At 32.8% G+C, this 10,267-nt stretch overlaps 1 protein-coding gene across 1 annotated transcript; it reads right to left on the reverse strand.

Annotated features, from left to right (window-relative positions):
- Positions 1 to 6,325: 6,325 nt before the first annotated feature.
- LOC137834314 (protein MAIN-LIKE 1-like) lies at positions 6,326 to 9,699 on the reverse strand. Its single transcript, XM_068642372.1, has 5 exons — positions 9,648 to 9,699; positions 8,897 to 9,491; positions 8,740 to 8,827; positions 8,317 to 8,660; positions 6,326 to 6,467 (listed from the first exon to the last, which is right to left on the reverse strand). Exons 1-5 carry the CDS (start codon positions 9,697 to 9,699, stop codon positions 6,326 to 6,328), a joined length of 1,221 nt encoding a protein of 406 aa, XP_068498473.1.
- Positions 9,700 to 10,267: the final 568 nt, after the last annotated feature.

Here is a 10,267-nt window from a genome sequence, read left to right on the forward strand (position 1 = left end):
AGTATGAACATGAAAAAAACAACTGATATATAAGGATAGAAGAGAGAGTTGAGTGGGATTTGGGCAACCTAATCTAAGCACAGAGCCAGAACTTAGGTCCGATGTCACCCTGGAGTATAGATAAAGTTAAAAATATTAATAATACCAGAAAACTAAGAACAAAAAAATGAAGAAAACATATTTTTGAGCCAACCATAACTCCATTCCTTCACGTAGACTTCTCATGCATACCAAGAAACTCTTCCTCCTCTCTCTCTCAATGTAGCTTCAAAGGCTTAGACTTCAACATCATTGATAGATAGTTTCAGCACACTATCTTTTGCCATGTGTCAATGTTTATGTACTTGGTGAAGGAAACCATTAATAACAAATATATTGCCAACACTCTCTACCAAATCTTATCGACTCATCATTCTCTTTATTAACCAAGATGAGAGATGTTCATATCATATAAATTTTATTTAGCTCGTCAATCAATTTATTCATATTACTATATTTCATATTCTGAATTGCTCATTGCACACTACAAGTACAAACATTAGTCGAACGTGTATCGTGAGTGTAGCCAAATGGGACCTATGAACATTAAACAAGAATCTTGTTATCAACCTTTTGCTTTATACAAAATTTAGTCTTAATACGTTTTTGTAAGGGTTTATCATACCTGTTTCTGTTTGGTTGGCATCCCTGTATACACACATTGTAGTTAAGTTATTTTTGTGAAAACTTCTTTTGAGAGTTGTTGAGGTGTTATTTTTTATAAGTGTGGAAGTATCTCTAAAATATTCTATTTTATTTTATTTATTTCTTGTTAAAAAAATTGCTTTAATTACCAAAGTTGGTCATACTTGGTGATAAAGAAAAGTAAAAAAAAATCATTGGCATATAATATCAAAAATTTTCAAAATTTTTTTTTGGCTTAGACCTATTTATACTTAAATTAAAGTGTAAATTAAGAAATAGGTATAATTAGAGGATATATGTGACAAATGAAGGGTAAAAAGCAAACTTGCAGTTGTATAGTTTATATTATAGGATATAATTGATCACACTGGAAAGGGTAAAAGGATTGAACAATGATACTCTTAATTCAGTGTTGATCTTTTCTATTTTGTTCCTTTTTTCTTTTTGCTTTATTATCTTTTCTTAATTAATTACCAGTGATATGAGACCTAATGATTAGCATTTCAGTTGGATTTTATATTCTCTATCTTTGTGGCTTTTGGTTACTAATGATAAGTGAGCCTAAGCCAAAGAGACTAGCTGAAGCAGGGAGACAAGACGAATATTTTGGGTTTCAGGGATCAGGTTTTAAAATAAATAAATAAAATGCAATTTTTCATTTATTGTGATTTACTAAGTGGCTGATTAAATATAAAAAAACATACATGTTTATGTTTTAGTTTGTGGAGTGTTATTTGAAATTTTAAGTTATAAATACTTTATTTCATGTAGTTCAATAATTTCGTTTCAATATTATTCTATATAAATACTTAAAATAATTTAAACTTTATTATAAGTCACAAAGTAACTAAAGTTAACAAATTTTATTGAACAATTATTAGTACATGCTAATGTTATAGCAATTAGGTAAAAAATTAATCTTTAGTATCATATATATTCTTGAAACCACATAAAAGAGAGTGTAAAGATACTTATAGTAAATTTTTTATATTCGTTAACTAATTGTTTTAATATTTGAAAAACAAGAGATAAAATCAAACGGATGAAATTGTACGTATTTAGGGATAAGTAATATGTACAAAAAAGAAAAATCACGAATGTTATTATTAACAGGTTTAGTTTTGATACAATTATTATCAATAAATATAGTGGTTTTTCTTTTTTTTTTAATATAAATGTTAAACGATAATTTTGATACATGTAAGTATAGTATAGCAACAGAATTTGATTGTTGATGGTGGTGGTCATCGTATATTCAGAAGTTTTGATCACTAAGGAATTGAAATTTTTTAGAATTTACAAATATTAAAAAAAAATAACAATTTAGTCACTGAATTTAACAATTAAATATTAGTTGTCACAATTTGGGATCGAAATAGTCACCAAATATTCTCAATGTCAAATTTGCAATTGAAATAGATCGAATGAATCATTAATAATGTTAGTTAATTTTGTGACCAAATCAATGACTGAACATGAAAGTAACAAAACAATTCATCGTTAAAGTGGTGGATGTTTTGAATAAATTTGAGAAATATATTCGTGATCGAATATGTTTATTTTTTAGTCACAGATTTTTGTTCACTCACTAAATGGAGTTGTTTATTTTTCTGTCACCGAATTAGCCACCGTAAATGTTTACTTTGTAGTCATCACTTTTCTTTTGGTTGCTAAATGTAAATGTTTATTTCTGTCATTGAATCCGCCACAAAAAAATATTTATTTTGTAGTCGATTTTCTTTTGGTCACTAAATGTAATTGTTTATTTTCTTGTCACCGAATTAGACACTGAACTAACATTTATAATTTTATTTAATTATGCATATATTAAAATAAAAATTTAAAATTTTAAAAATTTGAAAAAAAGAAGAAAAGAAGAAAAAAATAATATTAATATTAATATCAATAATAATATTTCATATTAATTAATAAGCATATTTTCAAAAATTATTATTATAAATAATAATTATATTTTATTAATATTATTATTAATACTAATAACAATCATATTATTGCACAATGGCACAATTAAAGTTAATCAAATTGCAGGAAGATACTTAGTTTTTTTTATGAAAGCCATAATATTTTTTAATCATGAAGAACCCTAGACCTTAGGTACAGTTGAAGATGAGGATTTCGAATCCTGAAGAACTCTAAACTTTTGATGGGAAATTCAACACAATAAAAATAATATTTTAACAAGAGCAATAAGCAGCGGATAATAATTTCCCCAACTTGCAAAAATCTGTGAGGAACAATAAGAAATAATGGCAACAACAAAAACACACTTCAGGAAGACACATAAATTTTAACGTGGAAAACCTTCTCAATGTGAGAAGTAAAAACCACAAGCACAAGCCAGTCAATCAAACTCCACTATGATCAAAGTTATGGTTACAAGAGAGTCTTAAACCACAACACAGATTGTGCTCAATAACCAGCCAAATAGCAATACAACAGAGATGAAACAGAGAACAAGAAACCTGAAAAGTTCACAAAACTGCAGCTATCGTACGCAGCCTATATGTCACTGTTCTGGTGACTTTTGAACAATCTGAACGGTCCAATTGAAGTCACACAAAGTTTGAACATGTTGACAAAATTTCAGCCTAATCCAACAGTGAACAAAGCGTCGGTTGCGGCCGGAAGTTTTTGAGCGAAACTTTCTCTCTTTACTCTTTTCTCTCTCTGTCTTTTCTGCTGACGGTTGTCTCTCTGTTCGAAAAAAAACCCTAAAGGTTAATATTGGACTGGGCCTCCACATAGGAAGTGAGCCCAACCCAACAAATCTCCCCCTCACAACTATGTGGAGATGATTGACAAATCGACAATCTCACAACAAGTTTCAAACTTGCTTATTAGTAGCGTCTTAGTCATCATATCAGCACAATTATCATCTGTATGAACATCTGCCAACTCCAGTAACCTAGCTTCCAAAGCATCATATATCCAATGATACCTCACATCAATATGCTTGGAACTAGAATGGAAAATTGAATTCTTACCAAGATGAATGACACTCTGACTATCGCAAAATAGCAAGTACTTGTCTTGAACAAAACTAAGCTCTTGTAGGAATTTCTTCACCCAAAGTAACTCCTTGCATGCTTCTGTAATGGCAATGAAGCTCTTATCCTAATTCTCATTTTTCCAAAGAAAACAGTTTCTCTGAAGTGCCCTGTTTTGTGACAATAATGATACTCCACATTTTTGTATCTAGACTTGGACTTACTTTTGTTGTTCTGTTTACTCCCTTTCAGTTCCTTTTTCTAACTTCTCCCCTTATTTTCAGTGATAAGTACCTTGGAATGAGATGAAGTACCACGAGCCTTCCTTCCCATCTCCTCATTAAGAACACTACTCTTAACATTTTCCAAGGAGACAACACCATCAGGAGATGAGTTTGTAATTGAAACCCAAAATGTTTCCCAAGAGTCTGGTAGAGTATTCAGTAGCCATAATCCCAACACTTGATCATCAAATTTGATGCCCATTTGTGACAATTGATCTCGGAGCCCTTGAAAGTCATTTAAGTGATCTGAAATAGAAATTCCCTCCTTGTACCTCAAATTCATCAAGGAATTCAACAAATATAATTTATTGTTTCATGTACTAGAAACATACAAAGTATCAATCTTCTTCCACAATGATTTTGCATCTTCCTCATTAGCAATGTGATTATGAACATTGTCTTCAACATACTGACGAATAAAACCACAAACCTACTGATGCTCAAACTTCCATTCTTCACTAGTATTGTCTTTTGGCTTTTCAGTAGCAAACATAGGAAGATGCAATTTCTTCACAAATAACAGATCCTTCATTTTTCCCTTTCATAAGTGATAGTTAGTGTCTTTCAAACAGGCCGTCTTATTTGTATTTGCCTCCATCATTCAAGCAGTCAAATAGCTCCAACCAAGGAGCTCTGATAGATGGGAAATTCAACACAATAAAAATAATATTTCAACAAGAGCAATAAGCAGCGGATAATAATTTCCTCAACTTGCAAGAATCTCTGAGGAGCAATAACAAATAATGGCAGCAACAAAAACACACTTCAAGAAGACACAAAAAATTTAACGTGGAAAACCTTCTCAATGTGAGAAGTAAAAACCACAGGCACAAGCCAGTCAATCAAACTCCACTATGATCAAAGTTATGGTTACAAGAGAGTCTCAAATCACAGCGCAGATTGTGCTTAATAACCAGCCAAATAGCAATACAATAGAGATGAAACAGAGAACAAGAAACCTGAAAAGTTCACAAAACTGCAGCTATTGTACACGGCCTATATGTCACTGTTCCGGTTCAGTCCGATCCAACGGTGAACAAAGCGTCGGTGGCGGCCAGAAGTTGTTGAGTGAAACTTTCTCTCTTTACTCTTTTCTCTCTTTGTCTTTTCTGCTGACGGTTGTCTACCCTAAAGGTTAATATTGGACTAGACCTCTATATAGGAAGTGATCCCAACCCAACAACCTTGTGAGCACTTTAATCTTGGAGTTGAACCGTTCAAGAATTATTAACCTGTTCGATCTCTACGATCCGCTCGGACATTGCGATTTTCTCTCGATTTCCAAGTAAGTGGTGTCTTTGGTTAATTATTGCGATTTTCGAAATGCTCACTCAAATTTCCAGGTTAAATGCGAGTTGGAATGCATTAAAACCGTTGTCTGAAAAAACATGGAGTATGTATGCCAAATATGTGGACAATCAGAAGTTAAAGGGCCTCAATGATGCTGCCGAATGGTGCCTAGGATTCGAATTTAGGTGCATTTTTGGTGCTGCCAAGGGAGTCCTTTTGCAGATTTCTAAAGCTGGTTTGTACTGGGTTGGGTGACTATTGACAAGCTTACTCTACTTGGGAGGTGCACTTATCAAGGCCGGATTTTGGAACTGGCGTCGCACCAAGAGCCCAATTCTCATATTCATTCTAGAGTGTGGAGGTTGTAGTTGAGATTCCTGAATCCAGTTTTTAGTATCTTTGTGGTGCTTCAGCCATGGTATGTGCTTGAGGCTGCAACTGCAATCGTAAGGTTGTAGGTTGGTTTTGATGTGAACAGTTGTTTACATAAAGATTTGGTGTGCTTGCTGTTGGAAACGGAAAAGATGTAGGTGCAGGTGCTGGATGGAGTCAGTGTGGAGGTGCTGGAGTCATATGTATGTCTTGCACAATAGTGGAATAAGAGTGAAGTTGGAGGCATAAATACAAAGCTGTCACGGTTTTTAACGTGAAATGAATGAACAAAATGATGATGGTAAGGGGATGGCAGGTTGCTCTTAGAATGCAGGAGGAGTTTTTGTTGTCCTTTATAAAGATGAAGAAAAGAATTCAGGGTATGGTTATTGTTTTCTGGTCCTACCACATCTCTTTGGTGGTATTGTCATGATTGATGCACCTTTTGTGTGCTAATTGCTCTCTTATTAAAGGAGTGGGTTGTTGGGTTTAGGTGTCCACTAAGTGATGTTGTTCATTAGTTGCTTGGGTGTTTTATGTAGGTTAAGCCATTTTCTGGTTGCTATTTCCATGTCCTATGGAGAACTATCTATATGGTCGATGTATACGGGTTGGGATACTCCTGAAGTATCCCATTTAATTTATTTTATTTTATTGCTGATAAAAAAAATGTATGTCAAATATGTATTACAGAAGAGCTGGTGTGGCGGAAATTTCTTGGGCAGCCGAATGATGTGGCGGAGTGGAGCCATGTTGCGTTTCAGTTCCCTCTGCAAAGGTTCCATTGGCTTTTTTCCCCGGCACATGGTATGTTCTCCATTCCTTTTCCCTTCTTAATTACCACAAATTTAAAGTTTATGATTCATGCCAAATATTGTTTATTTCAATTTATATCAGTACAAATTTATTATTTTTACACTTTTTTTTAACTACATAATCATTTTATAATATTAAACAATGTTTATAATTATAAATAGGGCAAGTGTCACTAGCACAGTCAATTGTGATTGGGGTCGTGTTCTGCGTTTTAATAATGATATTCCATGAGTATTTGGCATACATATTCACCACAAGCTTTTATGCAATACATATTCCATGAGGTTTTGTTTTGTATATTTTAGTCATGGTCTTAACAGTTGATGCATATTTAAGGTTCCTTTCTTCCTTGACTCATTTGTCTTTTTTATATATTTTAGCCATGGCCTTAACAGTTGATGCATTGCAACTTAGAATGAGTAGAGCCTTTTCATAAGAAGATATTGTCCTCTGCACCAGCATATCTCCTGACTCATTGATGAGTGTGTTCTGCTCCCTGCTCCATTAACTCTCCATTTTCTTTCACTTTTCTTTGTGTATAGGAAAAATATATAGCTAGCAGTACTTTGTCTCAAGATCAGTTTTAAAGTGACCCAATAAAGGTATGCTTCTCCTTCCTCTCAACCATTTGAAGGACTTGGAAATTGTAGGAAATAGTTAAGAAAGTGGTTCTTTTACCAAAATAGTGTACTTTTTTTGAAATTTATCTAGCAAATGCAGAAAAAATTATAAGAATGGAGAATTCTTAGTCAAAGTTGTCAACAATATCAATTAAATTCATTAATCCCCATACTTTTCTTCTTTTAATTAGAGTTTTCAACTGGATTGACAACTTCAGTTTAAATAAAATTGTATATTGGATTGACAACTTAGGTATATTTTATCTCAATTGAAATTTCCAATTCTATTGGCAAGTTTAGTTGATTTTTTTAAATAATTAATATTTGTTAAAATTAAAAGATGTATATAATAATAATTTAAAATTACATGAAGTGAATAAGAATAAGAATATTGAGAAAAATTGTATTTTTATAGATAATTAATATTAAAAAATTAAACTAAATTTTGTTTTCACAAAATACAAAGTTACCTAAAATTAAGTTGGATTTAAAATAGATTGTGTAATAAATGTAAAATATTTAGTACTTTTTAAATATTATTAAAATTAAAAATATTTTTGTTGTTTTTAAAAAATTGAAATTATGTTTGTGAAGTAACGTTTATAGTTGATACAATTATAAATAAAAAGGGTAGCCTTAAAACAATATTTATAAAATGATATTATACATGATTAGAAAATAGAAATATAGAAAAAGTTGTCATCTATGAGAAGTTGTGCCACATGTTGGTTTTCTTTGTTGTCTTCGTGGTCGTCCTTGTGGTTGTTGTTCGGATGGAAGGGTAGGAGGGGACGGAGGTGGAATGTCATCGTCAGTGCCTTCAATTTCATTGTCATCACTCTGATTTGCGGACACTTGTGAAGGCATTGTTGGTCGATAATACTGTATAGATGACATTGGATTGTAGGCAGGTGGGGGGGGTCATGGTAGAAGTTGCAAAGGGATTTGACAAGCCAACAAAAAATTATTGTTGAGATGGAAATGTTGAGTAGTTGAAAGGTGGTTGATGGAATCATGATTGGAATGACATGTGAGATTGATCCCTATATCCGAACAACTGGGTCGGATGAACACCTGGTGGATGAAAAGATTGTTGTTCAAATGAGTGAACTTGAGAATAAGACCTGACATGATGTTGATAGTGAGGTTGTGTAGTCTCCTATGGCATATCATATTGTTTTCAAAATATGTGTTAATTTTGGATGAGTGTATAGGCGTGATGTAGTGGATAAGTTGATGTACCATTGCATGTATGTTGACTTGTCATGCAAATGGCCATTTCCGTTAAACTGATTTCCGTAAATTAGATGATTATGACGGTCATTCCACATAGCTATCCAAGCGACATGATATTGTGGCCAGTATCGATCAGTTCGTCCTCTCATATCCTCTTTGTGAAGTTGATCAAGGTTGAATGGCTCACTTGGAATACTCTGTCGAAATCCAAATTGACGCATAACCCTATCAACCTGATGAAATTCAATAGTTGCAAAACATATTAGAGGAACTACAGCCCGTGCAGTTGGGAAAACCTCAATAGTGATCAATCGCCTAACATAATCCACTCGATATGGAGTCCAAAGAAACTGTAAATAAATGTTTGCAACATCAGTAATATGAAATATTAAGTTAAAATGATATGTTAGTTTATATATTGGTCACAACCTCTTTAGCTTTAGTGCCATCAAACATTGCTCGTATTTGTGGAATAGTGGTTCCTCCAATGTGTGTCCTATGCATCCTCTGAGTCCACCTAACGTAAGCAAAGGAATATTAAGAACTTTGTTTTCTTACCTCGAAAATTAATACAAAAATAACATACCTTTTCTCGAGTGGGAAACCAACTCCTTGTTGAACTTCTTCATCGGTCAATGGTTGAAGTTGTGGAGAAATGCATGTTAGGCGTTCCCATGCCCAACACTGTAAAAGCAGTGCACAACCTCCAATATTATCTTGATTAAAGTCTATTCTGTGATCGAGCGCACGATACAAAGAAGCCAATACAGCTGACCCCCAATTATAATTCCTGACATTGTTCAAGTCAGCCAACAATAATAGATACATTACATGTACTTTACTACCTGAAGAACCAGGCATCAATACACTCCTAATAAGTGTTAATATGTGGGCTTGAGTATGTTGAGCAATAACATCATCGGTTGCATTATGTGGCAGTTCCTGAAAAGTGTTGTTAAGCCAAGACAACTTAATTGCATTTCCTTTTACCGTTGTTGAGGGTGGTATAAATCCGAGCAACTGCTCACAAAAAGATACTAAATCACCACTAGTAATCCCGGTGACCGCTTGTCCATCAATAGATAAACCCAATATTAATTCTACATCTTCCAAAGTAACAGTTGTTTCACCGAGAGGAAAGTGAAAGGTATGAGTCTCTGTTCTCCATCTTTCCACTAATGCTGTAATTAGTACGTGGTTGAAGTCAATGTGCTTAAATTTTAACAAATGTCCAAAACCAGAATGATCAATTAACTGTTTGACTCATTTGTCAAGTATATCCTCATGCTTTAGTACCCAGCTTGCATGTCTTCTGGGTCTCAATAGTCTTTCATTACCTTCCCATACGTATTTAGTTACATGTTTCTCTTGGAGTCGCAATACAGACATATTCGCGGGAAGACGATGAGATGCCATAAAATTCTAATAAAATGATTCCTGAAAATACAACCAATTTTTAGAGTACCTTTATAGATAATTCCTATTAAAATGATATTATCAATAAACATTAATTTTCTTAAATTAAAGATAAGAAAAAGATATTTACATATACTAATTAAAGAGTACTAAATATAACATATTAAAGAGACTGAATATAACATATTATAAAAAGAAATTGAAAGTAATAAATTATGTACGAACAATAAAAATATAAGAAAAATAAAATAAAAATATATTTTTAGCAATTTTTTGTCAATGTTTGAATTGTTAGACGGTTTTTTTTTTCTCCATTACCGGTCCGAAGGAGAAAAAAATTGACAGAGGGATTTGATATCAATTAATTGTATTAACCTGCCTTTTTTATAAGTTGATACTGATTAAATTTCATGTTTTAAACTATCATTTTTAAATTCCTTTAACAGAATAATATATCTCTCTCACATTAATATGAATTTTGTCTTCAACTTTTATTTTAATTTTGGTTCATTTTCTACCAATTCGCATGACTTTGATGATA

The sequence above is a fragment of the Phaseolus vulgaris genome, chromosome 5, assembly GCF_000499845.2.
Source record: "Phaseolus vulgaris cultivar G19833 chromosome 5, P. vulgaris v2.0, whole genome shotgun sequence".
NCBI lineage: Eukaryota > Viridiplantae > Streptophyta > Magnoliopsida > Fabales > Fabaceae > Phaseolus > Phaseolus vulgaris.